Below are 25,196 nucleotides of genomic sequence, written 5' to 3'. Positions count from 1 at the left end.
GTATGAGGAAAACCCTCTAATACAATGTTTCTCTTACAAAGAAGAAATCTCTATGAAGAAAAACAATGGAAGAAGAAGAATACACCTTGATAAACAAAAAGAGGAGGAAAAAACCTTTTTTGCTTCACCACAAAAAGTCTTCCAATAGCTCAAGAGAAAATCCCTCTTTTCTCCTAAACTTTCTCCTCCACCGTGAATAGAAGAACCTTGCCTTTGCTTCACCACAAAAGCCCTCTTAGAGCCCCCCAAGAGAAAACCCCTCTTGCCTTGCCATAGCTTTTTCCTCAAGAAGAAGAACCTTTGCTTTTGCTTTACCACAAAATGCCTCTTAGAGCCCCCAAGAGAAAACCTCTCTTGTCTTGCTCTAGCCTTTTCTCCTCTCATCCCTACATTTTTTTCTTCTTCAAAACCCTCTCTTTCATATATAAACCATATACATAGAGAGAGAAAATAAATCCCACTTAAAAGGGCCAAGTGGGGCCCACTCAAAGAATGAAATAGAACAGGTGATTTTGTATCAGCAACTCGATGTGATGACACTAGCCCCTTGATGTACGGGCGCATTTTGGGTCGGGTCGGGTTGAGCTTTTGCTAAAAATGAATTGGATTAAACACCAACCTGACCCAATTTTATGGTAAAAGCTCAACCCGAATTCCCAAAAATAGACCCGAGTTACACCGGCTTGACCCAATAACCTCATTTATAAAGTTCCACTAATGAAAGCTAACCTCTTTTTTTTTTTTTGAGCCTTTATCCTAAAAATATATGCATAGATGTATAGAAAATCTCTATTTGGAGTGGGACCACGACCACGTGGGTCAGCTCATTACAGTGTAAAAGATCAAGGTCTCAAACACGCATGCATTTCCCTGTGTGAGACCCACAAATTGACTATTACCATCGATCCCATCCCTTCTAAAACTGGACTAAGTTTACCAATAATGAAAAAAAATAGCCTTATTTAAAATACCCACTTGTGAATTGAAGTCGTCCTCTGTCATCAAAGCATGCATGCTCTAAAGCAACTGACTCACTAAGAAATGGTCCTTCGCCAATTTCCAAAATCAAAGCTCCTAGACATTGACCCCTTGAATTGACAATCACACACCCCACGCATTTAAAATTTTAAACCATCGTACACTTTCCCACTGGCCAATGGGGAACCTATTGAGAGGCTGATTGCTACAGATTGTTGGACTCAAGAACAGGACAGATATGGAGGGATTGGACCATTCTTTTAGTTCAAAAACTTAATCATGTTTCCTTTGTTAGAAAAATAGATTCTATACATCATGTGGGAATCTAGATTGAGTTACTTTTTTTCTTCTGTTGATTCATTACCATGTCTGGCAGCAAAAATAGTGGAATAATAAACCCACATGTACCCCACTACAAATAGCATATAACGTGAGCCACCTAGAAAGATAATTTGGGACAGATTACATAAATCGTGATATGGACACCCCCACTTGTTGATGTAAATCTTAACGTTTGAGAATAGGATAGTTTCCCCTCAGATGAACTCCAAATAGGATGTGAATTTCCAAATTAATGCATAATAATAATAATAATAATAATAATAATTTTTGGGAAATGATCCCCCCCCCTCCCCCCGCGGACGTTGTCCACTTATCCGTTCAATTTTAAAGGCAAAGAAAAACGTTAGAGGGGTGAATTTATCCTCAAGTAATGAACAACTCTCACATAAACCGTTAAAGGGGGGGGATTTTACCCGTTTAGGGGGCGGGAATATCAGCTCCCATTTTATCTTTTGTTTCAGGATGAACTTCTAGTTTGGGACAAAGGCTTAGTTGAGTTAAGTAGTTTTGTTTCATATCTTGATGACAAGTAGTAGAACCAGGACCATTTTCTGGAGCGATTTTCTAATTCCCAAGTTCCATATGTAGAATAAAAAATTATAAAATTTGTGATTGGGAGTGATTCTCCCGTTTTTGCTTTACATAAGCATATATCAGGTTTTGGCCAACCTTTTTTTTGGAGCAAAAAGAAGCTGCTCTAAAAACTGATTTTGAGAATATTTTGAATTCTATTTATTGTAAAAATTCCTTTCGACCCACTGAAAGAATTTTATTTCCTCAATTTAACTAGCATTTTAACCTCAAAACTCGGGTAAAAGATTTTATGAGAAGCACATTATTGTTGGAGATAATTTGTATTTGTTGGGGAATAAAAAATAGTAACCGGTTTGCTTCAAAGCGCGAAATCGCTCTCCTTAAGACAGATTTCGCCCCCACGAGAAGTATGCAAAGGGATCCGCGAACTGCCTCCAAGATACAATGAAGCCAGTATGAATGTCCTACTATATTTGACGTGGCTATGCACAAGCGGAGTCATATCCGAAATGCCCTTTAGAGAATAACAAGCCTTAGAGAATCAATCTAATTACTGTTTCTGCAGTATAACAGTAATTAGACAAATAAGAATGAAACAGTAGAAAATAACTTTGGTGGGATAGAAAAGAGAGTTAAAAGTGTACTGGAAGTTTTAAAATTTGTCCAGAAATGGGTAAATTCGTTTCTGTCTTGAAATGGCTGAGTTATGCACTTTTTATTGAGCCCATGGTGACTTTTCAATGTGAAAAGCACTTCCGCCTAAAAAAGCGTCACTATGCGCCCTATAGCCCATTGCCCATGCCGCGCGTGCGGTGCGTTGCACCGTCTTGCGGTTCAACCCATGACTAAGACCCCACGTGCACACAAACAAGAGAAATGAATTGGTGAACTAATATATGCCCATCTCCAACTTTTCTCCGGAACAATGTGAAACTATATTTTCAATGCACTTCTACATTCTTTCCAAAAGCAAAAGCAGAAAGCAACTTTTTCAAAGAATAGTTTTTCCTTTCCCAAAACAACTAAAAGAAAATATTTTTCAAAATTTGTTTTGACAACAAAACACTTGATTTTGAAAAATCTTTAACAATTGTAAATTGAATCCAACTCTCTAATATGATATGTCTTCTAATACGCTTCTCCTATTAAGAACTCTCATAAGTATCTTTGGCTTTGAACTTTTTTTGTCTTATTGCACACATGTCCCTACCACAGTTCCCCTTTTTTCATGAAAACAGGATCATGTCTTCCTAGAAGCTCTCTTAAAGATATATGTTTAAGTAAGAATATGATACTATTAAGGCTAATCCCCAATTGTATTTCCATTTCTATTTCCAAAGGCTGATAAAAAAATCACTTCTAATACGCTCCCTTGTAGACATTTTATAACTAAAAAAATTAGTCATAGAGACAATAAAGGGTGTAGCCATGGTTAAAAATAAGGGTTCATTTATTATCAGCCTTTCCAAAAGCAGAAAAGGTTGGCCTTCCAAAAAAAGGAGATTTTATATGGTGTAAGGGCTTACAACAATGCGGTCGGATTCTCCCATATAGAAACCATGTTATCATACTCCACTTCCCCAGTGTTGGGTTGTGTAGGATTCTCCCACAAGGACTTTCCAACTCGATGCTTTTGCCTTTGAGCGCAACTCAATGCTTTTGCAGTTGAAGGCTTTTTTTAGTACCACAATTTGATCATCCTCACCACATTCTCATTAATAGGATCAGCCTTTAGCTTTCAAGAGTTGTTTAAAACGTACACAACACAACATGGTGGAAGTCAAAAGCCTTTTTATGTTGTAGCCCAAAAAATGAACGGTTTGAATCATCCTATGACAGCTCCACTGTTCTTTTTGAAAAAACACTGGATTTCAAGCATCTCCTACTAGACAAAAGGTTGGTTTAGCATATGGGGCTGTTCACGGGAATAGAAAGCCTTGGATAAGCTATTCCTGGGATTTGCTACCCTGCTTATTACTATATCTTACCCATTTGGGCTGCTCTCGGTGTAAACGTAGGATAGTCCAAGGATAAAACAAACCCTGCGTGCTATCCTTATGGAGAACAGCACCTTCTATATCTTGGAAAGAAAGGGGCTTCAACTCAATTTACTGCGTGCTGTTTAGAACATTGGGTTGGATTAACATATTAATGACCTGTGATTCATTACAATCGTATTATTTTCAGTTTTTTTTTTTTTTTTACTAAAATCTGAAAAGCAAACATAAATTGCTACATTACAAAATCACAATTAAGGATAAAAACCTAAAGATCATAAAGAAAGTGAGGATTAAATGTGATTTTGTGTTTTGTTTTTGAAGTTCAGGCCAAAGACCCTGCAAAACTTGTGGTGCCGGAATGGAGGACGACTCCGAACAATGGCTGGAAAAAAGAGAACCATCCCCATTGGGCTGGAATTGTAAGACACCTAGGGATTAAGCATAAGGTGCTGCGACAAATGATACAATGGTATCATTTGCAGTCATTTGGTCTCTTTGGATTGAAAGAAACCAATAGGTCTTAGGGGATAAGGTACCATCCCGAAAGCTCATTCTCAGGATCAAGATTCTCATGGTGGATTGGGATTTGGGCCATCTATAGGGCTGAGTTTTGGGCTCAAGGGCCCAAGACGTTTTTAGACATTGAAAGAAAAAAAACTGGAACAAGGTCGTTAAAGGAAAAGATAGTCAGAAGATCATAGTTACCCCCACCTAAAGTGATAATTTTTTTTTTTTGAAGGTAGTTCCTTGGGGAACAAGGGCCTGGCAGGTATTAGTGGAGTATTTAGGGATGATCAAGGTGAAGTGCTGCTGGCCTACTCCGGACCAATTGACATAGCGGGACTTGAATGCAGCATAGATCAGAACGCATCTTATGGGTATGTGGCTATTTAAAATGGGGTAAGTGGTAGATATATTTGGGTAGAAAGTGACTTAAGAATGCCATTGACTGGGCTGAAGGGAAGGATAGGTCCTTAGTGCTTCAGAAACGAGATTATGGAGATCATTGACGGAATGAGAGAGACGGTTGTATTCACGTCCTTAATGAGGCTAAAAACATGACTGACGCCCTTTCCAAAATGGGGCCTGATTCGAATGTATATTTTATGCGGCAACCCAGATTAATCATTCAAAAAAAAGGAGGGAGAAGAGAATTTGTGTGTGCGTGTGCGCGCGCGCAAGCGCGCCCATGTGCGTGGGGCGGGGCGAAGAGGGGGGGTTGTCTATGCTCTGATGAAATCTTCCATTTTCTCTGAATAAAATGTTACTCCTACAGAAAAAGATAGTTAGCAAGTTCTGAGAAACTCAACACAGATGACTTTTGGACCACCATTCACATGAGGGATCTGTCCCTAGCACGTTTGAAGAGGAGAGAGAAAAGGAGAGACTTGCTAACCGTAAAGAAGAACCCATGGCTGGTAAAGAGGATTCTGCCAATGGTGATCATTGTGGAAAGGATTACTTTAAGTAAAGAGAGGCAAGGGAGTTTGGAATTAAGAGAGGAAAAGGTCTTTTTAGCGAAGGAGAAGAAAAAGAGAATCAATAATTAACGACAACTATAGACAAATATAATAAAAATGCAAATACTTTTTTAAATTTAGAGAATGATAGTCAAACGCCAAATTATCAGATGCTACATATACTACCAACGATTGGCAATGGACAGTAAAACCATGCCAAACAGTGCACCTGCAGCACACCAGCTACAGTACACATCTATAGGCATTTGATGATTTTGGCATCTGACTGTCATTCCACAGATTGTGAGCTTGAAGCATTTGGAAGATATGAGTTCTATAAAAACAACCTTAGGGTCAAAAGAAAAAAAATAGAGACAAAAAACAAGATCAATAAACCTGAAAGGAAACAGATTTCCAACAATTTGTGGGAACTAACCTCAGATAGCTTGAAACCATGACTGCGGATACCATCAATCAGATAACAGTGCACACCAAGTTTCCCGAACCAGAAGTGAACCTGCAATTCAACTGAAAAGGAACGAAAGCTCGAAGTTCACAAAGTTTTTTGCACGAGTAATAAAAATTGAACCTGGAATATAAATGAGAGAAAAAAATCCCTAACTTTACCATATCCTAGTATTGCAGTCATGAGAATAGAAGGAAAAATACCAAAGTGGAAGAAAGAAGACCCAACAAATAGTACATTCAAATTTTCAATGAGAATTACATTTGTAAACAGAAAATTACATAGAACAGCCTGAGAGGGGCGCTACCCAGTATGCATAACCAAGAAGGCTACATGCAAGAGAAACTCAGGCCCACTACATTAAAGGGAAAGATTAGTTTTTCTTTTCAACAATTTCTTCCGAACAAAGGAATATTTTCTATCAAACTGCTAATGAACCACCCTAAAAAAGATAGATACAAAATCTGCAGGTCAGAGATTTCACAAGTAAATGTAAAGAACATAGAAGGATTACTGTTCCGGATCAAGGAAATGAAATTGCAGGAAGTGTTTGGATACTGGACCTCTTCAGAAAGCACAGGTACGCATTCTGATGCCAAACGCTTCATCAATTATGAGAATCTGATTCGAGTATCACATAATCTGCAAAAGAAAAGTGTTATCCAGAGTCAAGAACAAAAATAACAGAGTAACAAGAATCAGTGTCAGTGTTACATAATGCGTAACTTATTCTATGATTTGTGGACACGGACACAAGTGTCGCGTGTCGACACGGACACAGAAAATCCCCAAAATTTAGAAATGGGGACATAGATAGTATATATAACCATGATTTGTGGATATGGATTTGTGAGTCGAGTTTCGACACTGAGAGTTGTCTAACATGGCAGCATCTAAAAATCTAGAAATGGTGACACGTACAGACATATAAAACTACTAATTACTATCATAATTTGTAACAATATAAATATGGTAATTATTTAACAAACTAATAAATCTTAGGATTAATCAACTATAATCTAAAACAAAAATGAGATAATCAAATAACAATGTATTCATCACTTTAATCTAATTCTCTTCTGTCTCCAATATACAACGAGAAAGGGAGACCAATATGATACACTGAATATATTATTTGATTAAGAGTTTGTTTACGTTTTTAGGTTTAGGGGAGGGGATATAACAACAAATATTAGTTAAATAAGAGCTAAAAGAAGAATTTATAATAAAAGATGGGAAATGATATTTGCCCCCCTCTGACAGATAAAATCCCCCCCTTAAACGTTATTCGTTAAGTTTTAAAGGTAAAGATAAATGGTAAAGGGGGTGAATTTATCCTCAAGCAGTGAACCATTCTCATAGAAACCATTAAAGGGGGGGATTTTATCCGTTTCGGGAGGGGGGGGGATATCATTTCCCTAACAGATGAGTTAATAATGAAAGAGGTAAACTCAATATTCAATAGTAAAACAGAATATCACACTTGATTCGGTACAAAAATGGGTCCATAACCTGCATTAAGTCTAACACTTCTAGTTGTACATTTATAAGTGTCCAAAGGATAGCCGACACGTGTGGACACACGTGTCGGCTAAATCATAGAACTTATTACAGTTCCCACAACATATATTCCATGGTACAGTGGAACCAAAGAAACAGAATGAACAGCGTAAGGATATTTAATTAATTAATTCTAAAAAATGGTTTTTTTAATGAATTCAGGTATTAAATTAATTTCGACAGAGAATGAAGAAACGACAATTGGGGACTAAATGAAGGAAATCACTGGTATTATGCCACCATTCACATAGGCAAATGTGCACTAAAAGTGATCAATCCTGCTCATGCTTTGATTTCTAGACCACATAAACTGAGCACCACACGGGGAGGTCGATAAGCTCGTGTCTGTTAATGAAATACGACAGAGCTGGCTACGTTAAAATCACCCCCAATGCACAAATGGTACGACCACATGCTTCTGACCCCGTCTAGTTCGGCCCAAAAGAAGTACATAGAAAGAGTAGGATTGCAGTAGGCTAGGGAGGAATTGTTAATATAGGTAAGCACTGCAAGTAGAAAAGAAGACTTTGTGACTAATTAGAATTATAAGTTTTAGGAATTTACAGTTTCACATGTTTTATTCATGTATATTTAATGTTAAGTTTGTGGAAAAAGAATCCCATAATTTTCAAACTTAAGATCAGTTTTCAATTTGTAAATGAATTTTTTAAATACGCCCCGTCAGTATTATCAAAAGGAAAAAATATTCATTTAGGAAGAACTAATCACCTACATAGGAAGCGTACTCTTAATTAAGAGGAAACGTGCGGGAAGTGTATGGGAAGCGAAATATGGGAAGTGAGAAGAACTTAGCTTCAGAAGCAAGTTTTCGGGGAAGCAAGCTTCTCATCCTACTAGATTTGTTCCTAAAGATGCCACCAATTCCAGCCAAACATAGGTTGCAGCGAGAACTAGGTGGAGTCAACATAGCCGAGAACTAGCCGAACCTAGATTTCAGGTAAGTAGGTGGAGTCAATATAGCTACAATCAAATCCAATCCAATACGACCAACAAAAATGTCATTCTAGTTCAGATCATCAACCGAAATACCCTAAAAAAATCTATCTGACAAGAGTGTGATAAAATATACAGTTTGATATCCCCAAAACACTTTCCAACGAGACAAAAAAAACCTCAAAGATTCTTTTGTTCCTCTTGTTCCATACTACCGACTACCGACAACCCCACATAGTGTTAAACTCTACATGGAAATTTTTTTCCCGATCAACAATGGCATTTCTCACCACTAGGAAAAAAGGTGTGATAAACATTGAAAGAAGTGCCCAAGAAATGACAAAACAATGTCATATCTTCTTGTATCTTTGTTACTTCCATAAAGCCATAGTTACTTGTATCAATTAGGCTTCTTTAGTATTATTTAATAGCTATGAAAAGAAACAATTGAGGCATACTCTCGAAATTTAGTGCTTGATAAACCATCATCTAAAATATTATCAGATAAAGAAAATCAGCTTACGTTACTGTTGAACGCCAACATTCAGCCCATCCTCAATGTTCATAACATCCGCTTTGGGTGTCTGATTCTCGCATGGTGACATGGTAGGGGAACTGGAATGGCAGGCATCTACCAGTTCCTTTGCCAAGCACTCAAAACCACCATTTGCACCTACATTGTCAGGTTCTCTCTTTTCAGTGGATTCAATTGCTTGAGAGATGGCACCACATGTTGATTCTCTAGTATGCGGTGAAGACATATCAACTGTCACAGTTTCGGCCAGAATTTCCGCATCTGGAGGCCCCTTGGGGGTGAGACTTGGAGAGTTTTCTCTGCCGCCATGGTCAGTGGTAGAGTTACTGGAGGTTGACAGCCATGAAAACTGTAAATTGTGGCCCTGCCAGCATTTACCATTTAGAAATGCCCTCTCAGCCGAACGCCGTGTTTTGAAAGTTATATGAGCAGAACAATTTTGAGATGCCTTCAGGCCAACACTGCCAGCACAGAAATCTGCATCTTCTAGCTCAACTGTAGATAGATCACCGAACGATGAAAAATGCTCTTTCAAAACAGCAACCTGGAAAGACCATGAAGAAATCTGATAATCTGGAACTCATTTCATTCACCCAAATCTACGCGAATAAGAAATAATAACCTCAAAAAAGAACACATGGAATATTTTACACGGAAAAAACAGAACAACTGAGCCCCAGAGTTTTTGGGAATGACTGCCACGCCAGATTTGATATGAAGGGAAGAAAAATAAAAGCAAACTTATTTCAAAGCAACTATCATGATATTCAAAAGACTCCTACCATCATAACAAAGGACTATTGGGTGAGAATTGCTAGAGTAGGTACAACAAATGTCATCTTTTCGTAGAAGGGACTCTAGATCAGTAGCTATTGATATTTAATCAACGAAAAGGATGGTCAACTTTCATTGATTGGAAAAAACTCCTAGTAATCTTGAATTCCTGGAGTTCAAAAAATATTTACCTTGCAACTATAACATGAAGAAAATTAATTCGTACATCCTATGATTTAAGTTCTATTTCCCTTGAATAATACAGCAATTTGGTGCATGCAAAGATAAGCATAAAAACATGTGTGTGTGTGTGGAGAGAGAGAGGGAGAGAATAGCTTACATTCACAAAGTCGGCAGGCCAAGGTGGAAGAATTCTAAATGCTGTAGGACGATTATCCAGTTTGAACCTATTCACCGAGAAGGGACTCACTATTGTTGGTGGCAGGCGAGTTGGCTGTTTCAAACTCCTAGGTGACTGTTGGGGCATTGCTTTTGGACTGGGTGAAGCGATTTTCTCCCCAGAACTGCTCTGATCCAGCATCTTCTCTGCTTCCGGTCTTAACCCTGCGGTAGTAAGAGTTGTGGGCCTCGCACTAGCAGCTTTGGCAACATCTGTTGCCATCTCCACCTTAAGTCTTTTAACAGCTTGCTCTGAGGATATTTCACCTTTGACAGTAATAGCCTGCACAAAGCCAACATTTTAGAATTCCCTGTATGACAATCTTGACTCCCAAAGGACACAGTCTTCAGCTGTTATTCATTTTTTTATTTTTTTATCATGTTAATGATTAACAAGCACTAAAAAACTGTTACAAAGCATTTGTTGTAAAGATAAAAAGAACGTTAATAAAGAGGGAAAAGATCAGGTCCATTTCATTTCATTATTAACAACCATCAGTTATTCAGAACGTTGGTTTCCATAATTTCAAGCGTCTAATTTCAATATTTTCAAGTGTTGAACTAAACTTTAAAGTGCATAATTTGCCAAAGTGAAAATAAATCAAACTTCTAACTGGAACTTCAAGGCAACTTATTTTGTTCATAAGTAATTTTTATTGATACATTTTAATGAATAGAGTGTACGTCGTTGTAACTTTGTATGTACTAATGAATGTTTAAAACTCACTGGGTCAATTCATTCACTCGCCGGAGTCAACTCGTTTTAGCGCTAAGAGTCATCCAATCAAGGTTTTAAATCTCGGTTTCAGTTTCGGTTTCGGTTTCGGTCATCACCGAAACCGAAACGTTTCGGTTTCGGTACGAAATTTCGGACGAAATCTTGTAAAAATTTCACCGAAATTTCCTAAATTTCGGGTGAAATTTTGTACTTCACCGAAACGTGTCACCGAAATTTCCGAAACGTTTCGGTGAAATTTCCGAAATTTCACCGAGATTTCCGAAATTTCACCGAAATTTTACATAAACGAAACGTTTCGGCGAAATTTGGTATTTTTCCGACTCACTGTGAATTTCGTTTCGTTTTCCACCGAAACCGAAATATTTCGGCCGAAACGAAACGGTTCGGCCGAAATTTAAAACCATGCATCCAATAACTCATTCCACTCACACATCGATGTATAACTAGTTGGATGAGTCATTGACTTTCCCGAGTCAACCCAGTTTTTTCCTTGGGGGGGTTCTTGACCGAGTACGATGTGTTGAAAATTCGGATTATGATATCCATCTCAGCCATCAGTATGTTATCTATGTCAGATAATAGCCATGGAAACACATGGCTCTAAACTCTAAAGTAACCAGAAATGATGTATAAAATTCTGACACCCCATACTTGCGACGGATAAAAAAAGTGGCGGTATTTTGATCTTACATGTTTCTCCAGTTTATCCAACTGGCGGCGGAAGTCATTACGCTTCTGGTCCAGCATTTCCTGCTTTATGCGGAGTTCCTCCTTCAAAAGCTCCAAGCTCTCCAACTTCTTTTGCAGAGGAGGAATGGCTTTGGGACTATTTGCCACTACGGTTTTTGGAGGAACAGTGACAGGAATAGTAACATTAGACACAGACGTGGTGCTTAACTTAGGCATTATGGATGGGAGATTTTCTTTTCCTCTGTCTAGAGATTCCTTTGATGGAACAGAGGCAGCCATCACACCTCGGGAAGCGGCATATACAGTATTCCCACTACCTTCACTTTCAGCAGGTATGCTATCCCGATTAGCCCACCATAGCTTGATAAAGCGATTGCCCATTACAGCATCAGGTGCTTTAAGAGCAGCCTCCGCCTCTTCTCTTTTAGAGAACTGGACAAAAGCCTTTTCACTGTTCTGCGGAATGTAAATGTCAATAATTTCCCCAAACTTTTGGAAATGCGAAAGAAGGGCCTCCCTCTTGTTATTTTTTAGGGGAATACCGTTGACAAAGAGAGTACGTAAAGCTTTCTGAACCCTCCCAACATTGCTCGCGGAATCTGCACGGAACTTTGGGGTGCTAGTAAAACTCGTATCTTTCAGACTCGCATCCTCAATGATATTCTGCTTGGCTTGAGAAGCAGTACCATGACCACTGGTTAATGGCTCCTGATATTTCTTTGATTCATTTCCAAGATAACCCGTGTCACTTGAAGGAACTTTCATTTCTAATCTATTCCCAGAATTCCCAATCCTTCCCCAAACAGTGTTTTTACCTGGAAGCTCATCATCAATGCCATCGGCTATCCTGAAACTATGACGATCAGAAGAATCAGCATCCCATAGGGATTCAGAGTCATCGATCTTGGGCAAAGGAAGCCTTGGACGTGCACCCGATGTTTCGGCTCGGTCATTGTTCCACAAAGGCTGATCGGGATCATACAAGTCCGCTTCACCCACAACAACAGATCCAGACGACAATCCATTCAAGCCTAACCCCACATCAGTCACTCCAGGTTTGGCAGTTTTACTATGTAAACCTTTGCTGTTTGTCAACAGGCCTGAAGAAGCAGGGACTGGAGGCAAAGGTCCTGCCCCATCTTGCATTCCCAGTAGCCGCGCACTTGAAATTGAAACAGGAAGATTGAACTGTGAAAGGCTCTGTCATTCACCCAAAAAAAAAATCAAGTATTATTTAGATATGGAAATTAAAAATGAAAAGGGAAAGGTTGCATCATTTGTCTCCCCTTAGCAGTTAATATGGTTCGCTGCATGGATGCACATGGTAATGTGGAAACGTTGGCCTCAACAAATACCGTTATGACTAATGCTAACTAATGGCATTCATTAAATCAGTGGCAGCATTTGGTTGATGAAAGATATGCCCATGATATCATGAAAGGAATTGAGAAAAAAAAAAGCATACCTGGACATCTTCAACAACAATTCGATTTACACCATGCTCCATAGGGCACATATCCCCTCTCAGACAAAACCCACGCTCCTCAAAGTCTCTACAGCGTTGACGGGGCAAGCCAATACTAAGAGAAGGATTAATCGGTGGGTGAAGTGTTCCATGCAAACCGAGCGGGTGAAGTGTGTCCAGACCCCCATTAGGCATCCCATGAATCAACCCAAATGCACCCCAAGGTGCACTTTGTGTACTTGCAGCATTAGGCAACCCCATTCCAGTAAAGAGACTAGGAGGTGTAGGTCCCTGTGAAGCCATTTGTGGTGCAAAATCAAGTGTGTCGACAGAACTGAATCTTGAATCCTGTTGATTCCAGGGTCCGGTACTCCTTCCTCTTCCTCTACCTATTGGAAAACGACCCAGCGATGTGGAAAAATCAAAACGAGGACCAGTATCATTGTAAAATGTTTGGGGCACTCTTGTCCTCTGACCTACATCCAGCATAGCGCGGGGCAATGCTGCCAAGCCAGGACGCCGTTTTTCAAATTTTGCACTCTCCAAAGGATCATTTCTCAGGAACGGCTGCCCATTTTCAAAAGGCCCATCTCTCTTTCTATTTGGCCTTCTCCATACCTGTTCTTGAGCGTCTTTATCAGAAGAAAGTGATTGGGTTTCTCGTCTCCGATGCTTATGGTTGCGGTCATCATCATCATCATCAGTGACCTCTTTCTCTTCGGGATCACTGACATGACCAGAAGAAGCCGAAAGCTTCTCTGGCTTTGGAGAGAAACTTTTATGTTCTACAGGATTTATGGTGGTGAGAGCCAGAGATGGGTCGATCTGTTTGGTAGTATCCAAACTCTCAGCAGACGATATAATAGAACCGTCTTCTAGGTCCTGAAACAACTTTGCTATGAAGGGCTTTGTATCTGCAAATATAAACAAGGATACATGTAGTGAATAGATGCAATGGAGAGAGAAGCTACAGCAAATCAATGGCAACATTCTGCCACCAAAATAAAGGCCACCCGCAACCATATCCTCCTGATGCAAATAACTATGGTTAAAAAAAAATCTAAGTTTTGTTTGCAATCACGTATGAGGCAATCCCTGCCCTTCATGTAAATTGTAATTTTTTATAGTTTCATTGACTAATATCATGTTACAATGCGACTAACTTTTGTTAATCTAACTTTTGTTTACAATTATGTATGAGGCAATCCCTGCCTTTCATGTATATTGTAACTTTTTTATTGTTTCATTGAGTAATATCATGTTACCTGTCAAAAATAACTGTTACTTTATTTAAAAAGAAAAAGGTTAAACATTAAGGAGGACTACAGTGTTCATGTGATGATTTACTTGTATTCAAGTGCATGATAACAAGATATCATTGTAGAAAAGACAATTAAATTCTGTGATTATCGAGAAAATGAGCTAAATAGCCTAATGTCCCAAACATGGATAGAAATATAAAATAACATCTCATGACCAAAGCAGGGGGGAAATAAAAAGAAACAGAGAAATTAAAATGTCCTATTTACTCAAAGAATACCATATAAACATATGAAATTTAAAAACAACATGGGCTTCAAAGAGTTGCATAACTTGCAGCTTTGCATTTCAGAAATGATGAAGATGTTTCAAAATATCAGGTATATTTTTCTTGCCTGAGGTGTGACAGATAACTTTAAGCTGGTAATTTTGATTGCATTCATAGTTTCCAAAAGTGGATAATCTAAAGAGAAAATGTTCAGGCCTCACAAGCAAGATGTCCAAAACTGAAGGTAAATTTTCAGGAAACACCTGATAAACAATCCGAATCCATTTGGTTGCACCAAAAATTGGGAAAATCAAAGTTAAAATACATACTTACCTATTCCTAGCATTGTTTGGTTGTCATTTACTATTCAAATGACAGCCCTTGTCGGCTGTGAATTTTCCAAATGCAAACTTTTTTTCATTGTTCGACTTTCCTATCAAATCAAGAGAAAAACTAAAGAAATGTGAATCTATACACCTTTCCTTCGACTTCTATGTCACATAAATCCAAGCGAACTCTACAGAAAATGTTCAAGATTGTCAAAGAAAGAAATAGGCAGCATTTGAGGGAGACAAAAAGGAAAGCATATAACTGGCTTGTATCCAGACTGCTGGGATAAAATCTAGACTGTTCTAATCTTGACTGTTCTGTAAGATGCAGATGATGGAAAGGGCTGGATGATGCATGACGATCTAAGGAAGGACTACTACTTCTCTCTGATACCAAATCTGATTCAGGACGACCAAAGGTTGAACTAATATTTTGTTCTGTGCTGAATTCTCTGCTGCAATTCAAAATTTCTTTGTTAAGAAGAAAATGCTAAAGGAAATCAATGCCACCTTTGTTGCTTTGATTCCAAAAGGAATTGATGCAACTTCTCCCTCAAAATTCCACGCAATTTCCCTTCGTAACTTTGGCTACAAGACTATCACCAAAATCTTTGCAACCAGACTCAAAAGGGTGATAGGAAAGCTTGTTAGCACCTCCAATCAGCCTTCATTCATGGTAGACAAATCCAAGAGGTCTAAATGTTTCATCATCAACTAGTTAATTGTCAGAAGCACAATTTAAAACCGATCAAAAAGAATCCATAATAACACATCTAAAGTCTAGTATTTCTCCTCAGGGTAAGGCAAGTGCATCAGCTAAACAGGCTAAAAGCAAATGAAAGGGTTCATTACTTGCACAAAACCAAGAGCAATTAGTTACAGAACAGCACATTGACAAAGTTGAAATGGTATTTCTGAAAGCTTAAAAAGCAATGGACAAATAAAAACATGCACTAATGCATGATGGATCATACCATGACCCAGAAACTCAACCAAATTTTCAGTGCAGAGTTTTTGTAATTCTTTAGTAGGTTTGTCCTTCTTTAACAGTGTTACCACATATTCAGCAAGAATCACAGAGTCAGCCTCTGTCCTGCAAATTACAAACAACTAGCATCAGCAATTATCCTTGGGAAAAAAAAAAGATATTGGTCCAGAAAATAAACAAAATCAATCACATGAATTGCAATCACAGGTAGTTTAAAAAACACAGAGGAGCAAAGAAGATTTAGGTCAGAGTTCAAAGTGACACATCACCTTTCCACCCTTTCTTTTTAAAAATCGCGTCCCAAATATCCATAAAAAATACAGATACCGACCACAGGAGTGATGTTAAACCCTGCTAGTAGAACATAGGACTGATGTTAAACTCTTCTAGCAGCTCACTACGGTAGTCAATTGGCCCCACTTCAAAATTTTGAAATGGAATATTTTCTTCAATTTTTGCTTGCAGTAGGATCCTTGGAAAACCTTTCTTCAGAAATGAACCACTTCATTAAGACTTCATGTGATTGGCAGATACTTCACACCGTTGCTAGATCAAACTTGTGGAGTTATTGGTGCCAAGTTGAGCCCATGCTTTGGGGAGAATCCATAGCGATGGTTCAAAAGAAATTGTTCCTATAGTCCTATTAAGGTTACTTTTTTTTAATGATAACAATAATTCGATTTACACAATGCTCCAGCAGGAACATATCCCCTCTCAGACAAAACCCACGCTCCTCAAAGTCTCTACAGTGTTGACAGGGCAAGCCAATATTATGAGAAGGATTAACTGGTGGCCGAAGTGCTCCTTGTAAACCCAGTGGGTGAAGTGTGTCCAGACCCCCATTAGCCATCCCCCCTATTAAGGTTACTTTTGATTATAGAATCCCATCGATTAATGTGTTCTCACATCAAAAGTTATAGGAGATGCCTCAAACCTTGTCTAACTAGTTCAGTCTGGAAATCAGCTGGGAGTGAGTGCTTGAAAATTGTAGTTACATATTTAATTTCCTCCAAAGTGATAAGACTTAGGAAAAAACATGCAAATGAATAATTTCATTATAGAAAACACCAAATATACAAAAACAAAAAAAAGGTAGTTTAGAAAGAGTTCCCTTGATCAAGGTAGTTCAAAACATAGTGGCCAGAGTGGGGAGCGAGTGAAAGAAGTGATGCGGGAAACAGAAAGCATGAAGCGAGGAGTTTAGAAAAGAGAAAATGTAGGAACTGAAAAGCTCTAAAGAAATTAAAGAGGAAACATGCCGGAAGCCTCCTTAAAAGTGAACATGAAACATGTAATAAGTCTCATTGGAAGTGAACCAGAAGTGTATAGGAGTAGTTTTATAGTAGCTTAGGAAGAAAGGGATAATGTAAAAGAGGATTACTAGTAAGGTAAATAATTAGAATTACAAGTTTTTTTTTTTAATGGTAATTAGAATTACAAGTGTTAGGTATTTATAGTTTCACATGTTTTACCCATGTAGAATTAATGTTTTATTTTTGGAAAAAGATACACATAAGTTTCATTTGAAACTTAAGATTAAGTTTTAAATACTCTTTTAAAAAAAAATGCTTGTCTGACATTGTCAAAAGAAGAACACACTCTTTTAGGAAAAAATATTCAACTACATATGAAGTGTAGTCATAATTAAGAGGAAACACGTAGGAAGCGTGGGGGAAGCACACTTCAACTAGATTTGGGAAGCAAGAAGAACTTAGCTTCTGAACTGAGCTTCTCATCCAACTAGGAAGTTTCTGGTAACTATGGTTCAAACAACGAATGAAAGATAACAGCCTTCTTAAGCCTCCAAATGATACTTGAGATGCTCAATAATTGGATCACTATTATGATCATTCAAATCCCCCATTTGTAGTAGAACCCAAGATGCATTAATGGGAAAGAGTTTCCATTGTAACCCACTCTACTTGTGTTGCATTGAATAACAGCCTCTTCAGTATTAGTTCAATAAACCACACTATTATATAGGCTAATTCTCCAGGTAGTAACTTCCTCAACCAGAGCAAAAGGAAACAAAGGCTAGGCACCCGTAAATGGAAACCTTGGCAAAGATAATAGTATCATCTACCATATTACAGATGAAACAGACAACAGAATAACTGCAATACAATGTTTAACCAGAGCTTTTATTCAATTAAAAGACTAAAGTACAGGATAGAAAAGGTGCAAATATTTCTCGTCCACAAGTAGATCCATACTAGTGAACGAATGAAACGTCCCTATCCCTACAAACATCCATGATCTCTTTAATAACGTATGTTACCCTCTTCCAATGTTTTACCAGTCCCCAATCATATCATATTCACTGAATCTTCATCCACCATAATGCAAACCCCTGCCCCCGCAACGCCCCAACAACCACCACGACCATACACAAACAAAAACTGAAAAACACACTTTTTCCAAGATCAAGCACCCCAGCGAGAAGAGCCCTAGCTTCAACTTTGTTTGTGCCCTTGATTTCAATAGCACCCCAGTAAGACAAAACCACCTCCCCATTACAATCTCTAAAGTCTAAACACAGCAAACACTCTGGTCGGGCCCAAATTCCCCCATTCAACACCGATCAAAGTTAAATTTGATAATCTAGAGAGGGGGGGGAACCCACCTAGTTTTTTAATTCTTAACCTTCTTCCCATCAAAGATTTCTTTCCACTTGCGAAATATATATATATATATATATATATATACACACACACACACACACACACACACGTGTGTGTGTGTACATATATATTATAGAGTCGCCACCCCTTGTGAGTTCCTTACTCACCAAAGCTCGTCTTACCAAGAGACTCTTGATCTTTTACGTGATTCAATTATGCTTCGTTTGGTTGCACAAAAGCTCAGCAGGCGTCAGAATTTGGTTTGGATTCGGCATGCCATTCCATGTTTGGTTGCCAAAATAGCATTGGACTCCCTTGGATGTCTCCCATGTAATAATTACTTGTTTGATGACATGGATTCCTTGTCCCCTCTTAAAGCAAATCCTTCCAAAAGCAAAGAATTTTGGTTGAATTTTCTAGGGAATGATGCTCTCTCTTTCCTCTATCCCTATATTGGTAATGACACCCCTACTTATTCTCCTACTCTCCAAGGATATTACGTGCAACCAAACACAGCTTGGTAATTCTAGACAAATCAAAATGCTTGTCTCCTCCTTTTTGACTTCTTTTGACTTTGTATACCAATACCTATGTTGCATGGATTCGGATTCGCGTGTCGGGATCCGACACGGATTCAAGGTGTCAGATTCGGCAAACCCCCAAAACTAGGATTCGGATTCGGTAATTTTTAAATAAAATAAAATTTTCAAAATTTAAAATTTAAATATATGTGTAATTTAAACATATGTGTGTCTCTGCATATATATATACATATATATATATATATATGAGAAAAGGGTTGCGCGCAGCTAGGCTTAGCTGAGCTCGAGCACAGAAACAGGGGGATGGGGCCATTGGGGGGGTGATCCTAACCATTCATTTGGAAGGCCCCATCATGGATGGCGGGCCTACCAAAAATCAGCTCCATTGGATCACCAATGGGTGTCCATTTGTGGGGCCAAAAATGGACAAATACTGTTTGTCCACAAATCTGTCCATTTTTGGCCCCACAAATGGACACCCTAAGGTGATCCAATGGAGCTGATTTTTGGTGGACACCCTACCCATGAAAGGGCCCATCAAATGAATGCTTTGGATCACACCCAAAAATGTGGCCCCACCCTGTTTCTGTGCTTAGCTGCGCTCGAGCGCAGCAACTCTATCCTCTATATAGGGTTTTTATTAAAAGAGTACGAGTTGTGCTTTCACATAAAAAAAGTTAAGAAGAAAATACGTTTCAAGGGAAAATATACAGGATTCGCATTTCAAAAGAGACAACGATGAATTGGATTCGTACGGGACACGGGCTACGACAAGAATTCGGGTGTGTCCCACGTGAATCTGTGTCCGATTCGGATGAAGAGACGTGTCGACACGGATTCTGCAGAGAATCCATGCAACATAGACCAATACTCTCCGAACCACCCCCAAGCAACCAAATGGAGCATAATGTGAAGCAGAAGATTACTTGAAAGTGCATTGATTACTCTCCTCCCATCAAATCCACACCATTGCATAAGGGCTAAAGTTTTCTCAATAAAAAAAAGCATAGGGACTAAGGTCCATAGAAACCTACTCCTCTCACCTAAGTGATGGAACCACCGACTGTGAATGAGATCACTCATAGTAGCCAAAAAAATCAATGATGTGCCAAATCATCTTACGGTCTGAGAACCAAGCACCAAACATGATGGGCCAACAAAGAGTGGATAGAAATGTGATTGGTTTACTCCTTGACTCACGAAAGCATGCAACTATTTATCATGTGAAAAATTTTCCTCTTCAAGATGTCAATCATCTTGATTTTGTCGACAATTGTTGTTCAACAAGACTTTGTATTTTAGATGGGGCAAAGACATTGTAGATCTTCCAACAAATCCTTTATGGATCGTCATCCACTCAATGGCTCCGTTCAGTTGCGATCCTTGTGACGGAATCCCTTGGAAATGAAGTGGTGAAAATAAAAAGAAAAGGAAATGGGAAGGGAAAATGGAGAAGAAAACTGCTTTGTTGGAGAGAAAAGGAAAAGGAAAGAAAACGAGTAGAGAGCAACAGGAGAGAGAGGGGTGGAGGCAGTGGGCGGATATATATGGGCGGATATATATACAGAGAGAGAGAGAGAGAGTACGAGCGGAGGGAAGTGGGCGAAAAGAGAGAGAGCACGGGCGGAGGGCAATGGGCGGAGAGAGAGAACGTGATTGCAACTCGAAGACTTAACGCGGGTTTTTATGAAAACCCTTAAAAGCAGGAACTCGTCATCAATCTACAAAATCAGGTATTCTCCCTCTCATCTTTCTATAAGCAGTAGTGGTTGTTCTTTTATTTAAAGAAACCCATCTCATTGTAAATCAGAGTTGTTGTTTTTCTTTTATTTAAAGAAATTCATCATTGCACCATTCAAAAAAAAAGAAAGAAAGAAAGAAATTCATCACTGTAAATCGATGTGTTTCACAAAACCGGATTTGTTTTCCTTTTGGAATGTTTCTCTTCCTTTATTTCAAGAATCTCGGAAAGTTTTCACCAATTATTGCTGTTGTTTTCCTTCGCACATCTCAAAAACCCTCTTTATACATATGCGTGTTGCATTACCTTGCTCTGTTTTTTTCCTATGATTTGTGGACATGGACACGGACACGGATGTCGCGTGTCGACAAAGACACGGAGTGTCGGACATGACAAACCCGCAAAATTTAGAAACGGGGACACAGGTAAAATAGAAAGTATATATGATACAACAACAAATATTAGTTAAAGAAGAGCTAAAAAACAATTTATAATAAAAGAATAGTTAATAATAAAAGAGGTAAACACAATATGCAATAATAAAACAAAATGTCACATTTGACATGACACGACACAAAAACATGTCCGCACACCCACATTAAGTCTAACACTTATAGGAGTACATTTAAAAGTGTCCAAATGAGTGTCGACACCGATGAACACACGTGTCGTGTCGGACAGGCGTGTTGTGTCAGACATGACAGGACACGTATGTCAACAATAAATTCATAGTGTCGGCTAAATCATAGGTTTTTTTCTGCATGAGTTTTGCTTTACCTTGCTCTATTTTCTATTTTTCCGTAATTGGTATGGATTTGGATTTCTAGGGTTTTGGGTTTGGATCAGGATGGAGAAGGAGCAATCCAGGGGTGGTGGTCAATGGGTGGTGGGTGGTGGGTATGTATATATATATATATATATATATATATATATATATATATATATATATATATATATAGAGAGAGAGAGAGAGAGAGAGTTGCTGACCTTTTCTGCCCATTTTCCAAACTAGGATAACATGGACAGACAGAATACATGATGGCACTCGGAAGGCAACTGACAGTAGCTTTGATAGAGGACTTTGAAGAGTGGGGTTTGATGCGAATATGAGGTTCTAAGATTTCTTTTCTAGGAAGAGAAAGAAAGAAAATAGAAGGAAAGAAATGGGAACGAGGAGGGAAGATTGATGTTCTCTTAAAGATGGGAGAGAAAATAAGAAAAAATTAAGATCAAGAAAAAGATCAAGATAGAGAGAGAGAGAGAGAGAGAAAAGGAAATCAAGATAAAGAAAGTATAAAAATGAGAGCAGTTTATAAACCCAACCGGGAAGGATAAAGCAAGAAGCGGAGGAAAAGGAAGGAAACAGATATATGGGGCTACAAGAGAGAGAGAGAGAGAGAGAGAGAGAGAATATAGAGAGGAGTGGGATGAAAGAATGTAAGAATGAAGGAAGATAGTGAGATGCGTGATGGAAGGTAAGGGGAGAAGAAGAGAGAGAAAAAGGAAATAATGAAGTGAGAAGAGAAGGAAAGAGAGAAGGAGTGGGGGAGAGGGGGAGAGGGGGAGAGGGGAGGAGAGGAGAAGATAATGAAAAGTAGAATACGAAAGAAAGAAAAATAAGAATTTAGGGATAGAAAACTGGCCTGATATAAAGCACTACACTTCAGAAAAGACATCACATCAAATCAATATAAGAAAGCATCAATTTTCATTCATATGCAATGATTTTCTGGGCTAGTAGGCCTTTCATATTTAAAGGCTATGCAATCCATACGAAAATTGAAAAAATAAAAATGCTCATAATCCTTGGAGATTTTCTTCATTTTTTGATGAGATAGATGATTTAATTGCGGGGTCATCTATTGTTTTTAATCATGTTCGGAGGTCCGCAAATGGGGAGGCGGACTCTTTGGCTAGAAGTGGGGTTAGGAGGTTGGAGTTAGAGTTAGAGTGGTTTGACTTCCTTCCCCCTTAAGAATTGTATTGTTTTTGTGTTGTTTTGTTCTGTTGTATTGTATTGTTCTCTTGTAATTTTGGTTGGGGTCCATCTCGGCCCTCTTCCTTTTAATGAAATCATCCTACCATTTCAAAAAAAAAAAAATGCACATAATCCTAGTTGCAAAACAACTCCAAGTCTAATTAGGACTCCAATTATACTTAAACCACCAATGCCTCATTGACATAAAACTATTACATGGACTCTCCCTACTACAAGTAAACAAGAGGCCTATTCAGAGTTCAAACCCACTAGGACTCCTAACTTAGCATAGAAACTAACTCACTTCGAGTCCCATAAATATAAGGACTCGCTTATGGTGCAAGATGGGCTCTAGTTGTCACTTAAAACTTAAGTGAAACAAGGCAAATGACTTAAGGCCATGTTTGGATACCCACAAGATTTAGATTTGGATTTCTCACATTTCGTAGTTGAGATTTGGATCTGGATCAAATCCTTAAATTTCCAAATCAGATACAACAGTGAAAAAAATCTGATTTTCAAATCTGTTTTGCAAGACATTATTTGGAAATCCATATTTGTGGCAAGTACCTTCACCCTCTCTGCTACCTGACCTTGCTGAGCAGCAGCAATACGTCTCTCTCTCTCTCTCTCTCTCTCTCTCTCTCTCTCTCTCTCATACAACATGAGCATGAAGATGACTTTTTTTAATGGTCACCATTTCATTGATAAGAAGACCGAGATGGTCAAGGTACACTGAGAAAAATACACCCAATGGGCTAAAAAACAGACAATAGAAAGGATTCAGGGAGGAAGAGAGTCGAACAAAGCAAGAGACTCTTTCTGCACTCCTTCCGTAGCAAGACGATCAGACACCTCATTGGCCGTCCGACGAACATGCATGAATACAAACTCTGAATTTCTCCACCAATCTAACAACTCATCAAAGAGCCTATCAAATTTCCACGGATGGCTTTGATTCCTTTTTAGTTACTTGGTAACATAGAGAGAATCCCACTCTACTGCCGCCTTTCTATTTTGTCTCCAACATAAGTTTAAGTCCATGACAAGCCGCACAAACCTCCACTTCAGTGGCATCCGCTTCCCCAATGCGGCCCGAAAATGCACATATTACATCCCCTTGAAAATTACAATATGGGCCCTAGAATTAATACATCATCCAACATAAATTATACCAACAACAATCAAGTGCCCCAGAATAGTGCTGTAGCTACCCTCAAACATTACTCCACAAACCACCCAATATAAAATATACACACATATACCTAATGCCGCATTCAATCAATGTCTCTGCCATCAAAATTCAACTTCAATTCCCATCTTACAACATACAAAAGCAAGATAATAGTTCAACTTTCCAAGACCAAATTTCAGCCCATCCATAGCAACGTATAAAGGACCAAAAAATTCCACATAAAAGAAGCTTATCCTAATCTATATGCCCTAGACACTGATAAATTCTTCAAAAAATTAGGTTTGAAAGTGTGTCAAAAGAGATTAAGAAAAAAAAAAAAAAAAAACATTAGACAATGGATGATGACTTACAGGGGTTCGAGATTCTTCACGAGATATCCAGTTAGAGAGGTTTCTTCAAATTTCATACCTCCAATCATTACTCTTCATCTGTGACGCAAGGGATGAAACCCTAGAATGCTATCAACGGGGAGAAAAACTGCAGAGGAGCGAGTGGCAGAACGGTAATTATCATCTGATCGAAGGGGATTCTTAAAGAAACTATGCCCTCGAAGGTTGGTAGGGTTTTTCAACGTCGGGAGAATGTGCTTTTTCTGCTTCTTCCCGGCGAAGAAGCTGCGGAGAAAGAACAAAACGAGGTGAGAGAAAGGGATTTTGTCATGCCGATCTTTGGATTTAATTACGAAAATATCCCTGGATATTTTTTGTTGGGTAAAAAATATCCTTGGAATTTTTCAAAGTGTGTGGAATAGCCTTTTGTTTTTTTTAAACGAATTGCTGTAGACGAACAGCCCCATCAGCCATTGATTTTTTGTCATTCGGCCCTCTGTTTTGACCTTACTAGTTATTAGTATTTATGAAAGAGAAATGATATCAGCACTACCTGGTTTTGATATTTCCACTAGCTTCGTTTGGTTGCTAGTAAAAATTCAAACGAAGCTCCATTAGATTTTTGTGGAAAAGAGAGCTTTACCTTGGAAGTTTCCCATGTAATTTTCTAGGAAATGTTGCTCTCTCTCCGCTCATAATGACACCCTTATCTAATAAATGCTCGTCTCCTCCCTTTTTTCAAAAAAATTCAATAGAATTTTTTTTTACTAGCAACCAAACGAAGATCTTGTCCTTTAGTATTTAAAGAGCTATCAAAAGGCAATTACATTACCCAAAAAGCTCTCACAAGCCAAATAAAAAACGGAAAGAAAAGCTCAGACTGTGCAACTATTAAAAATGGGGCTGATATACTCGCCCCTTTTTTCGCTTGGGACAGCCTCTCTCTAATGTATTTATGAACACTTATCTTAGCCCGGTTGCTAGATCATTGAATTTTATAAATATGAGGCCCATTACTTCTTGGCCATTAGGCACTCCATAAACACGCC

At 38.5% G+C, this 25,196-nt stretch overlaps 1 protein-coding gene across 1 annotated transcript; it reads right to left on the bottom strand.

Moving 5' to 3' along the window:
- Nucleotides 1–5,988: 5,988 nt before the first annotated feature.
- Nucleotides 5,989–24,543, bottom strand: LOC143884504 (zinc finger CCCH domain-containing protein 27-like). Its single transcript, XM_077388126.1, has 7 exons — nucleotides 24,169–24,543; nucleotides 15,728–15,846; nucleotides 12,897–13,810; nucleotides 11,432–12,631; nucleotides 9,944–10,285; nucleotides 8,818–9,373; nucleotides 5,989–6,422 (listed from the first exon to the last, which is right to left on the bottom strand). Exons 1-6 carry the CDS (start codon nucleotides 24,234–24,236, stop codon nucleotides 8,819–8,821), a joined length of 3,198 nt encoding a protein of 1,065 aa, XP_077244241.1. The 5' UTR covers nucleotides 24,237–24,543; the 3' UTR covers nucleotides 5,989–6,422; nucleotide 8,818.
- Nucleotides 24,544–25,196: the final 653 nt, after the last annotated feature.

The sequence above is a fragment of the Tasmannia lanceolata genome, unplaced genomic scaffold (assembly GCF_043159265.1).
Source record: "Tasmannia lanceolata isolate RefF3 unplaced genomic scaffold, GAP_Taslan_0.1 ptg000008l, whole genome shotgun sequence".
NCBI classification, from domain to species: domain Eukaryota; kingdom Viridiplantae; phylum Streptophyta; class Magnoliopsida; order Canellales; family Winteraceae; genus Tasmannia; species Tasmannia lanceolata.
This window is presented reverse-complemented; position numbering and strand designations above follow the sequence as displayed.

What these genes read in the sequence shown, in the direction of transcription:
- LOC143884504 (XM_077388126.1), bottom strand. Translation starts at nt 24,236, where the DNA reads ATGATTGGAGGTATGAAATTTGAAGAAACCTCTCTAACTGGATATCTC. An exon ending in GTGAAGAATCTCGAACCCCT is followed by an intron (nt 15,847 to 24,168) that starts GTAAGTCATCAT and finishes TGTAATTTGCAG; the next exon opens with GACAGAGGCTGACTCTGTGA. An exon ending in GGCCTGCCGACTTTGTGAAT is followed by an intron (nt 9,374 to 9,943) that starts GTAAGCTATTCT and finishes TGGTCTTTCCAG; the next exon opens with GTTGCTGTTTTGAAAGAGCA.